Below are 17,306 nucleotides of genomic sequence, written 5' to 3' on the forward strand. Positions count from 1 at the left end.
GCGCACGAGTCGTGTGTGTGTCACACAGACAGGAGATTCAAAAATTTCCTGCACTGAGTTCTCTTTTGTGTCTTGTCATGTTTGAACGGTTTAAAAGCATTTGCATGATTAAGAGCGTGATCATATAATGTTACGCTAGCCAAAAGATGACGGGAAAAAAGGATGCTGCATTAATTGCGTTACATATTTGTGATGTGTTAAACTGAAGAAAAAAAAAAAAAAAAAAAAAAACCGCACATTTAATGCAATAATTTTGACAGCCCTATTTCAAACAGATTTTGAAAAAGACTATCTACTTTTTACAACGATAGTGTACATAAAAAATTGCATTAATAGTGGAAACTGCCAATACTCACATATTCTGAAGTGAATTTTGTTTTTATTTAAATTAAATTTTAAGTTCTGCATGAACATTTTTCCATTTTAACATTAACAATAAATCAATTGTTAATTTGAAATGAAAATTGGTTATGGACAGTCTTGAAAATGGGAACAGTTATGCTCAATGAATTAATCAACTTAAAGGACACCATGCAGGATTTTTTGGCTTGCTGCCATTAGTTCAGGGGTCACCAACACGGTGCCTGCGAGCACCAGGTCGCCCCCAAGGACCACATGAGTCGCCTGCAGGCCTGTTCTAAAAATAGCACTTGTGAGCTGCGTCTGAAATTAAATTTTATTCTGTTGCTATTCTTTTTTAATCACACTTGCATCTACATATATTTAAAAATGACAATATCTTAAAAATATGTTCATTATACATGAGTTTAGATAAGTTTAGGTGAACTCTGACCTAGTTCAAAAGTATTTTGCGCGAGACAAAACCATTGCTCGTGGAGAGTAAGCTAGCGGGCACGCGCGCAACAAAGACGGTAGCTGAATGCAGCTTCTTGCCCCAAAAACATGGCAGAAAAAAGAAAGAAAACGTCTCGGTTACTAATGTAACCCTCGTTCCCTGAAGGAGGGAACGGGAGACGTAACGTCGACGTGACGACGTAATTGGGATCACTTCAGGGAGCCCTATCAACTTCGAGTGTCTACAGAACGAGCCAATGAACGTTGGCGTGCGTGAATTGCGTCACGCGCCCCCGCCCCGCAGCGCGGGTATAAACAGGAAGCGGGCGCACGCACACATTGTTTTTCGCTGAGGCGCCAAGATTTGTGACATCCATGCAGCGATGGTCAGCAACGGTGGCGACGGGACGTTACGTCTCCCGTTCCCTCCTTCAGGGAACGAGGGTTACATTAGTAACCGAGACGTTGCCTTTCAGTCGCTCACGTTCGAGGTAACGTAACGTAAGAGGGAGTTCAACTGCTGTTCCATTATACCCCACACAGTGGAACTCTTGGATAACACTGGGAAAGCATACCTTTCCAGGGGAAAGGACGCTGCGGAGCCACATCCTGCCCGAAGGGAGGTAACATGTGGAGAATACACATATGGACTGGCCGAAGGGGCAGTGCAACATATGGAATGTCACTGGGGTGGCTCCACCCGAAGGGGGAGACTACACCGACAGTGACGGCAGAGCAGACTCTGCCGAGGGAAAGACACGGGCTCACCGCAGGGAGCTGGTCGTGGAAGAATACACATATGGGATCGCCGCAGGGATCACCACATATGGAACCCAGCCTAGCACAAGTTACACAAGCATACGAGCACTAGGCCTGGCGTCGGACACTCCGCAACGTCCGACTGCCGAAGGGGTGCGGAGGAACTCACAGGGTTCGCCAATTGGGGAACTCGACTGGAGCAAAAAGCGCACGTATCCATTCCTAGGAAGGGAGTGGCGCAGCAAGCCGACACTAGAGCGGGAACTTCAGTGTTACCGGCTAGTTGAAGCGAGGACACAGGAAGAAACCGGCTCAACACGTAGGCTATAAAACCTAGCGAACGTGTCAAGTGTCGCCCAGCCCGCAGCTCTACAGATGTCTGTCAGCGAGGTGCCGTGTGCCAGCGCCCAGGAAGAAGCGACACCCCTAGTGGAGTGGGCTTTCAACCCGGGTGGGCAGGGCACGCCTTGGGCTTCGTAAGCCAAGGCGATGGCATCCACTATCCAGTGGGCCATCCTCTGCTTGGAGACAGCCTTTCCCTTCTGCTGGCCTCCGTAACAGACGAAGAGCTGATCTGAGGTCCTGAGGCTTTGCGTTCTGTCCACGTACAGACGCAGAGCGCGAACGGGACAGAGAAAAGCCAGGGCTGGGTCTGCCTCCTCCGAAGGCAGGTTCACTACCTGGTCCCGGAAGGGAGTGGTAGGAACCTTGGGCACGTATCCGGGCCGGGGTCTCAGGATCACGTGAGAGTTATCCGGGCCGAATTCTAGGCACGATTCGTCGACCGAAAATGCATGCAGGTCCCCTACCCTCTTGATTGAGGCCAATGCAACCAGGAGTACTGTCTTACAGGACAGGATTTTTAACTCAGCTGATTGCAGAGGCTCAAAGGGTGGTCTCTGAAGTGCCGAAAGGACCAGAGACAAATCCCAAGAGGGTATAGAGAGTGGGCGAGGAGGATTCAGTCTCCTCGCTCCCCTCAGGAACCTGACGATCAGGTCGTGCCTTCCCAAAGACTTACCATCAACAGCATTGTGATGTGCGGCAATAGCGGCAACATACACTGCCCCCCCCCCAACCCCCAACCCCCCCAAAAAAAAAAAAAATAAAAAAAATAAATACATGTAATGAGTGAGTAGGAACGCGTGAGAGTTAACACGAACAGATGAAATAAGTACAAAATTCTCACTTATTAATAGAATTGAACTATACTCCACAGTGATGAACCCCCCCCCCCAAAAGCTGTAAGCTGCATTGGCATAGTAATACCAGTGTTTCTCACAGGATTTTTTGGATCACTGTGGTGAGTGGACCTCTGCCACTCTAAGGGGGTTCGGGGGCATGCTCCCCCGTCAGAAAATTTTGTGCTTTTTAATGTTAAATTCATCAGTCTGGTGCAAATTAAACAAAGAAAAATTCAAAACTCTTTTAGTTACAGTGTCTGTCTACATTACTACTACAATAATAGTTATAATATTAATCCCATGATAGTAATGGCCATATATTGTAAAACAAATGCACTGAAAAGATTAAAGATTTTGTACTAATTTCTATACTTGAAAGAGTATATTTCTATACTTCACATTAAAGATGTGATTGGGCTAGCCCAGTGTCAATCAAGAAAAGAACCAATGGGCCGCTGATCTACGTGTTTCATCAGGTGTCAGAAAAAAAACTAGCGCTGACTTTTTTTTTGACCAATGCATTACACGCACTGTCTAACCCAGCGCCGCCAAATAAGCAAAACAAAACGTATGGGCCGCCGATGTACGAGATTTATTGGCCGTTAAGACAAAAAAAAAAAAAAAGTATGAGATGTATCGGCCCAAACAAAAAGAACGTCAGCCCACCGGGAATCTCCCGGTAGTCCCGATGGCATTAGCCTACATGCCTGGACGTCACACAAAACAAAATCCTACCTGTAGCCTTTCACCATCCACTTATTTAGCTGCTGTCGCATCAGTTGACATGCCATCTCATTTCGACCTCTTTCTTTTTCTATTTTTAGCCCCCGACAGCTTCTTTGGGTTATCCATCTTTTTCGACGACAACTCACTACTGTTACTCGTTCCTGCTCGCTCAGAGCTCACGGCGCCCGCGCCCGCTCGCGATATTATCCCGCCCACTTCTATGTCAAAATTAAAAATAATGACATTGGCAACATCGCTGTCTGTATCTAACAGGGCAGTTAATATAGTAAGCTAACTTAACTCAGGCTTGCTTTCCGACGTGCGGTTCTTTGTTCGGCAGTGTGTCCAGTTGTCAGACTCGCGGTGTAAAAGACTTTGAAAACATTTCTGTCCTAAACGTTACTCTGACTCGTATTGGCTGTCATGTTTCGGCATTAGGAATGATGATTGTTTTTTAAAGCTGCGAAGTTTATGGTAACTTTATAGCGGGTAAATGCTGGCCTCGACCACGACCCCCCCCCCCCCCCATTTCGACCCCCCCCAATAAATATTTTCTCATCGGATCTGCACAAATCACGTAGGGGGCCCATTTTGGTTTTAAAACGGCGAATTTCGCCGAAAGGTGAGGAGTTTTCATGCCTGATAGAGGCGCCTCGTAGAGGGGGCTCTAGCTGAAGTGATGTGTCAACTACCGCAGGGGGTAGGTCACCTAGAACCTCCGCGTCCTGTCCAGGGACCAGACATGGAGTTTCCAGAGGTCTGGATGCGGGTGCCATAGGGTGCCCCGTCTCTGAGAGAGCAGGTCCTCTCTCAGAGGGATGGGCCAGGGAGGGGCTGTCGCGAGGAGCACTAGTTCCGGGAACCAGGTCCGGTTGGGCCAATACGGTGCAACTAGCAAGACCTGCTCCTCGTCCTCCCTGACTTTGCACAAGGTCTGTGCAACTCTACCTGTGCGGTCCCGAAGCACCTGAAAATCAGCTGGACCACCTGGGGATGGAGTCGCCATTCTCCCGGTAGCACCTGCTGCCGTGAAAGCTCGTTGGCTGCATGGTTGAGCAGGCCCGGAATGTAAACGGCATGAAGCGACCTCAGATGCTTCTGATTCCAGAGGAGGAGATGGTGGGCGAGTTGTGACATGCGGCGGGAGCGTAGACCACCTTGGCGGTTGATGTACGCAACGGTCGCAGTGCTGTCCGTACGGACCAGTACATGCTTGCCTAGTAGCAGCGTTTTGAAGCGGCTCAGCGCAAGACGTACTGCTAACAACTCGAGGCAGTTGATGTGCCAATGCAGTTGAGGCCCCGTCCACAGACCTGAAGCTGCATGCCCGTTGTACGTGGACCCCCAGCCGGTGGCAGAGGCATCCGTGGAGACCACAGAGTGCCTGGACACTTGTTCCAGGGGAACACCTGCCCGCAGGAACGAAGGGTCCGACCACAAGCTGAGAGTTTGGCGACAGTGCGGAGTCACTTGGACCCGGCACGAGCCGCTCTGCCACGCCCATCTCGGGACTCGATTGTGGAGCGGCCTCATATGAAGCAATGCCATATGCCCCAGGAGCCTCTGAAAAAGTTTCAGTGGTGCCGCTGTTCTGCGTCTGAGCAACTACTGTGGCCATCTGCTGGCGCCAGGGAACGACGGCATCCAGAAACGCACAAGCGATATGACATCTTGAAAAAGACGCAGGGTCACGCTTGTGTTGCTCTTTTAGTGAAAACAAAAAAATAGAAAAATAACTCTCTCAGTGCTGAGGCACCCAGGGGTAGCCGCGGTGTGAATGAACACACAGGGAAACGCCCACCGAACCGACACACACACACACACACACACAGAACAATAGTGCTGTGGAAACAGCAGTTGTGAGCTGCAATGCTCGCGGCCACCGCTGATCGCGCCGTCACACCAACACAAAGGAGAGTCCTCTTCTCGTTCTCAAAGGCAGTCTTTTCCTGTAGAGTTCGGAAGTGAAAGCAAAAGCTCGGCTCCGAAGTGAAAGACAATGTGTGCGTGCGCCCGCTTCCTGTTTATACCCGCGCTGCGGGGCGGGGGCGCGTGACGCGATTCACGCACGCCAACGTTCATTGGCTCGTTCTGTAGACACTCGAAGTTGATAGGGCTCCCTGAAGTGATCCCAATTACGTCGTCACGTCGACGTTACGTTATCACTTTCACAACGAATGGGAAGAGGAATTCTTTTTTACGACTGTGAAAGAAACCTGCGTGTCTCTCATTTGCGGGGCGACGGCAAAGCGGCACAATGTGGAGAGACACTTCACTACGTGTCACAAAAGCTAACGTTACCATGCTAACTACCCACCGGGAAGTGCACTACGGACAGAAAAAGCCGTGAGCTAAAGGCAGCTTTAGTTTTAGCTTCTAATTTCAGCCCTTCGTATGACTCAGTACCCATGAAGTAGCTCTCAGTTTCAAAACGGTTGGTGACCCCTGCATTAGTTTTTACAAAGCCTCTCCTCCTTCATGATGGCCCTGACATTACTTCACCTTAAAATTACTTCTGGTCGTTACTCCAGACAGGAGTCATTCCACATGTATATTCCGGGACACAGTAACAATGCCTGTCAACACACTATTTGTCTATCTCTACACTGCAAATTCCTGGAAAAGCTAAGATGTTGAGAACAGCATGTTCAATACAAAACCACTGAGAGTTCAATGTTAAAAAATTGACATTCTATTTAGGGTCACCTTTACTACAAATGAACAGACAATCAAACAGTGATTAAGGAGAGCCAATTCAAAGAGTCACCTGCAACAATACAGTGAGGTGAGGAATGGGCTGGCAAAATTAGGCATTATTGGAAGTTTAACAGCACTTACGCATCTCTGTAATTGATGACCGTATCGACAATAGCATTCATCTGTTTTGTGAGTTTGGGTGGGTTTGGGGAGAGCTTCTCTGCTGGAGGGCGTCCTCTCCTTTTCTTGGCCTTGTCTCCGTCCTCACGCCTCATGTCTTTGTCCACATGTCTCCTACGCTTGCGCCTCTTCAGTCGTATTTCCTCCTCAATTTCCTCCAGGTTGCCATCCTCTATAGCCTGTCAAAATTCAACAGTTAAGATCACACTGAGTAATTAATGAGGTGGGAAATTACGAAATGAAAAGCAAAAAAGACAATTGTTGATTGCTAGATTAAATTCACTGTCTACTTGCAATTTGCGCTCGACGTTCATGTGATTTTAATCTAAATTCATTCTGCCACAGAATGAGAAAACCAGGTATGTTCAGCAGTTGGGACCGAAGCCTTTCTTCTAAATCTTTTAAATCACATGCTGATTCATATACATGCTGTAAGAATTGATAAATTAGGAAATTCTGGACAGTCTGTTTTGGGGGTGACCAGACCCTGAGAGGACAAAAGGACCTCTCTGGAGATTACCATTTGAACTGGCCCTCGTGCACCATTGAGACGAAAGTCTCACCTCCGAGTCATCTTAATCTACATCTCTTTTCCTCTCCCATCACCCCCTCTCTCTCATGTTCAGATGATTCACCTGAATTCCCAAGAAAATGTATAGTTTAATGTGAATGATTATCAGAGTATTTTCATGTTTGGTATCGTTTAAAATGTCACAGTGCGACTGGTACAAATGTCTCATTTCAGAATAAGTAAAACACAAGGTAATAAGGTTTTTGAAGGTTTATGTATAACTAGCACATAAGGAGGGGTTGGCCTCTAGACAAATGGTCTCCCTACACCCAGAGGTGCTACCTCTGAATGCAAATTTCTTTTGTTAGCACATGTTTCCATGTGAAAGAAGTCTGGCTATTTAATGGAATTCAGCAGGGAGTTCAGGGCCTTTTCTGTACTTCAGATTGGCCAGTGAGGCTGAGAGAGAGATCTCTTAGCCTCACGTATTTCTTAAAGTTGGGTTTGCATCTTCTCTCTATTCCAGAGCATTTGATGTTTTTTATCGATTATCTTTGAATTGATTATGAAATTGGCATGATACATTTACCTGACATAAATTGTTACATGTGATTATTCTAACTGATCTTGACATTGTTCATTTAATAGTTAAAAGGAATAGTCAAACATTCTCTCACTTTTAGTGAGGCACAGATATTATTAAAACCTTTCATTTATGGAGTCAGATGAATTAACGAGTAAATACATATGATTAGTGTATTACAAATTTAACCAACCAATACTTTGCATGAGTGAGGACAGAACACTTGATACCTTCCCCGTGTATTGGGGAACCGGCAGACTGGACCAATATAGCGGGCCTTACAATGCCAAACAGAAAAATGCCATCAGTGTGATTCTGCAAATGCAAATTTTACTGATTAGGCTACTATGCATGACAGTGAATATTTGATTTGAGGACTTCTTCCCAACTCTCCATTGGCAGCCATGAAAGCCATGTTCATTACCATAAACTACATCTAGAAGTGAAAGCAGCTTCTGACTATAGAGAACTTGACTATGGGTTCTGATTATGGAGCCATTTGTGACCCTGGACCACAAAACCAGTCAAGTCGCACAGGTATATTTGTGGCAATAGCCAACAATACATTGTTGTATTGATATTAAGTAAAGATCATGTTCCATGAAGATATTTTGTAAACTTCTTACCGTAAATATATAAAACATTTATTTTTGTGAGTGAACGCAGCACAATCATGAACATAAATGGACAACTTTAAAGAGGATTTTCTCAATGTTTCGATTTTTTGGCACCCTCAGATTCCAGATGTTCAAATAGTTGTATCCCGGCCAAATATTGTCCTATCCTAACAAACCATACATCAATGGAAAGCTTATTTATCCAGTTTTCATATAATGTATAGATATAAATTTCAAATTGTGACCCATGTGACTGGTTTTGTGGTCCATTGTCACATTTGGACTTTCATCAGTCACACAATCTGACATGATTGAGCTTAGCATTTGTGCAGATCCATTCTTAATTAAATCCATCTGTCTGGAATCTTCTCTACATCCTTCCCTTCCTTTTGTTACACAGATGGATATCAAGGGATTCTCTCATTTTTCAGTCTCTCCAAACACACATTTGGCTTGAATATTTACAGAGAAAAAGTAATTTGCCTTCAGTGAACGTACTGTATGGTCCAATACATTTGTGTTGTTGCGTTTGGCCCAACACCCACCCCTGTTGTAAAGCAGTATACAAGTGATCCCCCTTGTTTAGGTCTGCACAGTACTTCAAATCTCCAAATATGCTCAAAAACATTTGTAATTCCACCACCAAAGCGAGACCTTGGCGTAGCAAAGAAATCCACAGTAAATCCAACAACTTCCAGAGAAGAATCCATTCTCTTTGAAAAGTAGGAAACCTATATAGTTTTATGCTCTTCTGTAGCATTTGCTGTAAAACCCAAAGGTTGGTTATCATAATGTGGAAAGCTTGATCCTCAGCACAAAGTAATTCAACACACCTGTTATGCAGCTGAGCCAGAGCCCTCATTTGAGATTAATGCAAATGCACGGAGCCAGAAGTGAACAATGAGCAAACAAACAGACCTAAAAGAGAGTCCGCTTTTGAAACCAAAAATCGTATATGAAAACAAATTAATGTGAGACTTTCAGTGGTGCAATTAGGATTTTGGTTCTCAGCCAAGATGTTATGAAAGAGGATCCAGGCCTATATCTATGACTAAAACAATTTGTTCTCACCATAGCAAACACATTCAAATGTAAATGTCTTGTTTTAAAGAGACATAAACTATGCCTTCAATTACTTACAAAATAGCTATATTACGTTTACCTCACATTTGAAATATGATCCAATGTACACTACCATCAGGCCCGGACTGGCCATCGGGAGCACCGGGAGAATTCCCGGTGGCCTGGCGACTAATTTGGCATGCTGCCAGGCAGCGTTTTTTTTATTTTATTTTTTTTATAATACAACCTTTACTAGTGATCATTTTCGAATTCATCATTCAATAAAATTATTATTATAAAAAAATCATGAATCTGTTAGTCTTGACTGGCAAGGCTACGATTCGACTTTAAGCCTCAGCCAAACGGTTAAACAGAAAATGCGAGCATCACCCGATGATGGAGAGAAAACGGCCAGGTGGAGCAGAGAGGGAAAGAACAACGAAAAAGAAAAAAGAAAGCACTCAGAGAACAAGCATTAAAATGTTACAAAATGAAAATGATCTGTTCAGGGCTTCAAGTGCAGGTCAGTTTCATCTGTAAATACTGTAGGCTACTTTTTTCTTCGTTAACTTAGAATTGAAATGCTAGCAAATGTAAGCGGTATAGTGCCCCATTACTATCGTCACTCAAAATACTGTATGCTAAAAGAGATTAATATTATTTAGTATAAAGTTACATTAGTAATTTAGCAGACAAATATGAACATATGTAGTACAGGGAGCAGGGAGACAGGAGTGATAGTGCAGATATCAACAAAAAAATAATGCAATAACATTTTATTAGACAATTTAGAAAATAATGTCTGCCCATTTGTGACGTTTAAAGCTTTTTTCCTTTCCTTTTTTTTTATCAAATGAAGGTGGAGACAGTCAACCTAGCACTAGCTATGGTGCAATGATGATTTTTTTTACATATTGTATGAAATATAGTGTTGCTAAATGTTGGATATTTAAGTAATTTTAAGATAAAAACAACAACATTTTGTCAAATATAATACTTTGATTTTTTTACTAAAATAAATGTAGATTCTGGACAAACAAATTACAATAAGGTGGTTGTTTTACACCAAGGTGGAGACAGTTCTGTTTGTAACATGAGGCCAGAACAAGTGACAGGTACAAGAAAAATACGCACTCTTTATACATGCATACATACATACATACATATATAACACTAGTATTCCACTTAGTGTATGAGGCTGATGATACTGGTGGAAGGGAGAGACAGAAAGATATTAGGGTAAATGAAGAGAAGGAAAAGGGAAGTGAGGATACCGTTCAAGAGAAAGCCTTTAATTATTTTACACGGCCCCAGCCTAAGGATTTAGACCAATAAATGTAATTTAGGAAAAAATAGGGTTGTCCGTGTTTCTAAATTTTATTTGGGTGCATAGGATGGCCTGGATGGGTGTAGGATTTCCCGGCCTGAAATTGTGTCCCAGTCCGGCCCTGACTACCATTCAAATGTTTGGGGTCTGTACGATTTTTTTCTTCTTTTATTTAAGAAACTGATTCTTTTATTCAGCAAGGATGTAATCAAAAGTGACAGTAAAGACATCATATTTCTTTTTTTTCACAAAATATTTCTTTTTTTAATAAATGCTGTTCTTTTGAACTTTCTATTCATGAAAGAATCATGAAAAAATATATATCATGGTTTCCACAAAAATATCAAGCAGCACAACTGTTTTCAGCATTGATAAGAAATGTTTCTTGATCACCAAATCAGCATAGAATGATTTCTGTAGGTTCATGTGACACTGACTTCAGCAGTCATTACTTCAGTTTTTAGCTTTGCCATCACAGGAATAAAGCACATAAAAAATAAATAAAAAAAATATATATATATATATATATATATATATATATATATATATATATATATATATATATATATATATATATATATATATATATATATATATATATATATATATATATATATAAATATATATATATATAAAAAATCATTTTATATTGTAATATTATTTTACAATATTACTGGTGTTGATAGCACTATTTTAAAATCCTGTTTCGCAAGGTACTAACCCTGAACCTTCCCCTAAACCTTAACTTAACCCATGTAGTTACCTTACATTACTCAGTACTTTTGTGGGTAAGTACACTGTAAGTACATTGAAAGTGCACGTACTGTAAAATAAAGTGCAACATTACTGTTTTTACTGCATTTTTAATTAAATAAATGCAGCCGTTCAAGGACATACATTTTTTTTACCAACCCCATACTTGATCGGTAGTGCACATTTATGCGTTCAATTTTATGTAATCAAAGAGAAAAACACAGTATGCATGCTTTTCAGCACCACATAAATTATGTGCATTATGCATCAGGTCAGAGCAGGGGGTACACATCATCCTTTTAAACACTGTGTCCGGAGCACTCAAATGATACATCCCATGGCTGAGATCCTAGGTTCAAATAACAGCCATCTGCAGGGACACCTCTGGCTTTGTTTTAGCAATGCTGAGCCAATAATGTGTAACCTTTCCTCCATCACCTCCACTGTTGTCATAGTGATGTCGCACCTGTGGGTACCGAACTAATCTGAGGGAAAGAGCTCAGCAGCACCTGTGAAAGGAAGCATACTCTGGACGTCATGTGATACTGGGGGAGTAGTCTTCAATGTCATGGACTGTGTGGGTATGATCTATGGCAGTGGTTTCCAAACTGGGGTATGCGTACCACTGGGGATACGTAAGGTGACCGAGGGGGTACGCAAACAAAATGCTGAGTTTTGCCATTCATTTAATTCTGCCCCACCTTAAAATAACATTGAAACCGAGCACGCATTTCTAACAGGCAAAATGTGGCCTCTAATGTAAAAAAAGGAAAATGGTAGTGCCGTAAAAAGGTCAAATACAAGAGACATCCAATCAAATTACAAAGTAGTGGTATGCGCACATCCAGAAAACTTTAGGCAGGTGCGCGATCAGATCAAGCACTTCAATAGAGAGTAAAAATAGGCACATTACCACTGCTGCTTTCAAAGAATGCCAAAGAAGGCCTGCCTGACGAAGACCTTCGGGTCGAAACGTTGTACAGTTCAATAAATTGATTCTTTGGAAGCATCAGTAGCAGTGTGCCGATTTTTGTTTACTATCCAATCAAATTACCTCATCTTTTGAGTTCAAAACTGACTGCCTCCACACAAGAAGAGTGCATTTGATAGGTTGTGTGCAGAGTATGCTCCCTTAGCAAATCACACTACATTACTGCCGTTCTCAACAATGTACTTTTGTAAAAGTGGGGTTTTAGCACTTACTAGCATGACGAACAAATATAGACACATACTGTGCATAAAGATCGATTTAAGACTCTTCATTACAGAAACATACCCTGTGTGAGTTCTTGTTTTTAATGCTGATAATATATGTTAAGGTACATTTCATATTTCTGCTTACTATGACATTTATATTATAGGCTGGCCTATCTACAGGGCCTGACATTCGGTATTGCGTACAGTGTTAACTCCCTCAAGTGACGTGTAAAATGAAAGGGATGATACCGCCTTTCCAGAACAATGTGCTTTTACGTTTAAATTTTAAGATATTTAATGGCATGGAATTACAGTGTAATTAGTGTTAACTCACTATCTTAGCCTTTTTCAGTGCATTGGGTGAGGTAAACTGATAATATTAGTAATTCTCGTTTAATTATCAAAACACTAAAACTGGTATCATTTTGGAGAGAAATTGGGTATTTTTTAATCTCCATTTAACCCATCTCATGCTGTTTGATGCTGAACTATTGTATGAGTTTCTAAAGATTTTTTAATTCTATGCAGTTATGAACATTGATATTTTATGTGCAACAATAGTGGGCTCAGTGGCCTTACACCTAATTTTAAATGTTTTTTTTTTTCAAACAATATGATTTAAATGGTGATGAATGTACTGATTTGATGCATTTTAAAAATACGGATGATAGATATTCTTCAATCTTTCTGACAAAGAACAAAAGATAATGTGAATTACAGTATGTGCAATGTTTTTATTTATTAATTGTAGTGCAGTGTTTATTATAAGGGGGTTGAATCCGCAGCTCAGTACTCACTACTCATGAGTACTTTTAAATTAGCTACTTTTTTACTCTTAACTCAAGTAGTTTTTTGGACAAGTACAATTTACTCTACACTCACACTAAATTTATTGGAATGTAATGGTACTTTTACTTGAGTTTGTTTTTTCATTACTCTTTCCACCACGGCTAACAGAGAAATACATACGACTGAAAATGTAACTTTATTTCAGAAGAGATGTTGACACACCCACCACTGCAGGATACATAAACTACCGCTTACAAGTAGTCAGTAAGTTTCTTATGCTCACCTGTGCTGCATTTCTTTGATCAAAAATACAGTAAAACAGTATTATTGTGAAATATTAGAAAATAGGAATAATATAATTTTATAAATGTCTTCAGTCACTTTTGATACATATTTGATCAAAAAGCAACTTGTGTGCTTTTTCTGGGCGAGTCGGAGTGAACTGCGGTGTTAATAATCTCACGAACGTGCACGTCGCTTAGACCAATGGCCAAGTTCATGATTTTCGTTAAATTATATATTAAATTTAAGTTTGTCTTTCACCAAATCGTATACCGCCAGAACACTTAGAATAAATAACATGTGTGGCATTGACCCATTCTGTGATACCTTTGATTCTTTTTTATAAGCCTTGATGCTGGTCGTTATTCACTGCAATTATGTGGACGAGCGTGAGCTGGACATTTTTTTTAAAATTCTCCTTTTGTGGTCCAAAAAAGAAAGAAGGGCATACAGCATTAGAACAACACCAGGGTGAGTAAATAAATGGTGTCTTAATTTTTATTTTAGGGTGAAACTAACCCTTTAATACTTGCTGAATAATAGTATTAATCTGAAAGAAAAAAAAAAAAAAAAAAAAACCTTACTGACCCCAAACTTTTGAAAGGTAGTGTATTGCAACTTATGATGGTAGATCAGTCTCCAGGGGTTGAGGACAGATGCATCACTATTAATTATATCTCTGTATGTGGGCAAAAGCAAAACATAAGAGAACAGTGAAGTCACTCAAAGTAACATTTCTCCTTCGACTTGCCCACACTGGAATACAGTATTTCACAGGGGACAGATTACATGAGCTCCAATTCATTTATTCCCATTTGTAGTTGTGTCTCAGTGCTTACTGGAATAAAGTAATCTTTTCTAAACTCTGTCGATTCACAGGAGACACCCAGATCATCTTAATGTCGCCTCAAGTGGCCAATTCACAGTAAAAACGAAAGACTTGACTCGGATGACTGACCTCTCTCTCGACATCGCAAGCAATAAATGCAAACACCCCGTTTGAGAGTTATACTGCAAATTGCAAGAACAGATTTTAAGCTGAAGGCAGATGACCTGAGTATTTACATATGTCTCCAAGACTGACACATACTCTCTCACTAGGGCTGGCTATCGTTCAAAAAAATTTCGATACCGATTCCTGAACGATACTTTTTTCGATACCAATTTTATAAAATCCATTTTAACAAGATTACATAACACATTACCTCAGAAAAACTTTTTTCAAAAAAAAAGCACAAAGAAACAAACATTTTTTTATAAAGAGCTCATACTCACCAAAGCTAAATTAGTTTGATCAAAAATACAGTAAAACTTGTAATATTGTGAAATAGTATTACAATTTAAAATCTGTTATTTTATTTGAATATATTTCAAAACGTAATTTATTCCTGTGATGTCAAAGCTGAATTTTCAAAATCATTACTTCAGTGTCACATGATCCTTCAGAAATATGAAAACAGCTGCTTAATATTTTGGAGACTATGATAACATTTTTCATGATTCTTTGATGAATAAAAATTTCAAAAGAACAGCATTTATTTGAAATAAAAATCTTTTGTAACATTACACGTTTTAAGGTCACTTTTGATCACTTTAATGCATCCTTACTGACTAACCAACAAATTTTTGAACGGCAGTGTACATTCAGTAGGTCATTATTGCAATATAAACACTGTCAGAGTGATCAACAATCTTCATTTACCAGTCGAAGACGGAGCAACTTTCTGCTCTTACGTTTACTCCGTGCACTGTCAAGTGCTTCATCATATTTGTCGTGGTACCGGTCTTTGCAGCAATTATTTTACCGCAAATACTGCATCACGCGCTGTTGGCATCGAGTCTGGAGAAATGCAGCCACACTTTTGATCGACTTTCCACATCTTTAGGGGTTTGGGACACAGACTTCCCCTTGAGTGCTTACACCCTTCACGTGCATCTATGGGGGTTGGGGCGCTTACACACTTCACGTGAAGTGAAGTCTCTGGGCGTAACTATTGTTTTTAGTGCTTATTGGCTCACTGACGTTGACGAGTTAACCCCTTAGGTATCGAAATCTGGTACCAAACAACAAGTCATTTTTCGATACTCGATAGTATCGAGGCAATTCGGTCAATACCTAAAAAGTATCGAACTCGGTACCCAGCCCTATCTCACACCCTGCAACAGACTTCATTTCCCCAACACAGTTGACTGTTTGCTAAACTCTGTGCAGTCAAGCATCAAAATCAATTTGTTGAGCCACTGAGCTGTGTCGATGGGGAGATGCTCTGTCATAATTTCCTGTGTAAAAGCAATCTTGGAGAATGACTTTAAGCGCAAGCTACAAAGGAATCCTTTTTTTGTGTGTGTGGGGACTATCAAACGGTAAATATTTCCTTTCCACACTTTCATGGTGTGTTTTAGAAAAACACTAAAACAAACGTGAAACACAGTGAGGCACTAAATAAGATTACTTTGAAATTGCCCATCAAGCCACAATAAAAGTAAGGTGGTTCAGATAACTTTAATCAAAGTGGTCTTTTTCCACCTCATAAAAACTCACAGACCACATGTTTCTCTGGAAGATCTGATTGCTGTGTCGAACTTCCTTCCTCTTTCAGTACACTTTTACTCCTCAGTGGCTCTCTGTTTATCAGGAACCGGCTTCATGTATAATTACCTCCCTTGCTGCTTTACACCTTCAGCCTCTGTGCTCAAAAACAGTTGTACTCTTGTTACCTTCTAGCCAAACCCTGCAGCAGACGACCCCTCACCAAAAAACAACCGTGATACCCTATGGAAACAGTTTCAGCACTTATTATCGACCGGCACAACCCACTGGATTGCTTTGAAATTGTTTAGGAGGACTGTATGGAGCCCAGTTTGTGTAAAAGAAATGACAAAGGGGATAGGAAAAAGCTTGTTAGAGAGAAAGACAGTCAATTTGTGCCTGGATGGAGGATAAAAAAAAAAAGCTATTTGAGTTCAGGAGATTCAGTGTAATGCAATTGGGTTCATTGATTGAGCTGAATTGCTACACAGAGGAGGGCTGTATTTGTCATATTGTGTTTGAGATATATTGTGGGGGAAGGATGAACAGACCTGGAAAATAACAGCCACTGTTTGCTATGTTTCAAATATTTTCCAACCCACTTAATATTTTATTTACAGAATCTAAACAGGCACCACTGCTAGGGTAACCAGATGAGACTGGCTGAAATTCGGGACGGTGTTCGGATGACGGTCATGAAGTAAGAAAAATAAATAATTGTGTAGATGATTTGCTTTGTGTAACTCGACATAAGACATTAGGCCAAAGTATTTTTTTGTACACAGTGCCGCGACCAATCAATCACTCCTTTACGACTGACTGCCAGCACATTCACTGTCCTTGGCTGCAACTTGCTCCTTTTTGTTTTATAGAGTAGGCCAGGATGAAGCAAGTTGCAGCAGCCGCGAGGACAGTAAATGTGCAGGCAGCCAGTCGTAAAGGAGTGATTGATTGGTCGCGGCACTGTGTAATCCTGTTACATGATGAGCAAACATTAGAAATAGAGAGAAGTTTCTTATGATGTACTCGTTCATTTTTTTAAACTATAATTCAAGTGAAAATCTGAGTTTTTTCGTCAAATCTGTTTACTGGCTTTACAATCTCTCCTCGCTGTAACCTCAGTCAACATATATTGGCTCCATTCTGATTCTCATGGACCTGTATACTAAAATTTTACTCATATTCAAGTGATCAAAACCCCAAGCGATGAGAATACTTTTTGTGCGCAAAAAACAAACAAAAATAACAACTTTATTCAACTATTAATTTTCTTCGGTGAGGGGCTGAGTGAATTCACGTAGTGTAACAGCGCAG

General features: G+C 41.1%; 1 protein-coding gene across 1 annotated transcript in view; it reads right to left on the reverse strand.

The window, feature by feature from the left end:
* smarca2 (SWI/SNF related BAF chromatin remodeling complex subunit ATPase 2) overlaps positions 1–17,306 on the reverse strand; it is a 52,826-nt gene that overhangs the window by 8,931 nt on the left and 26,589 nt on the right. Inside the window, exons 27-28 of the mRNA XM_079872341.1 lie at positions 14,051–14,141; positions 6,303–6,520 (exon numbers count right to left, since the gene is read on the reverse strand). Coding sequence (XP_079728467.1) covers positions 6,303–6,520; positions 14,051–14,141 — 309 coding nt within the window. The remainder of the gene's footprint in view (positions 1–6,302; positions 6,521–14,050; positions 14,142–17,306) is intronic.

Source organism: Squalius cephalus, assembly GCF_949319135.1.
Source record: "Squalius cephalus genome assembly, chromosome: 5".
NCBI lineage: Eukaryota > Metazoa > Chordata > Actinopteri > Cypriniformes > Leuciscidae > Squalius > Squalius cephalus.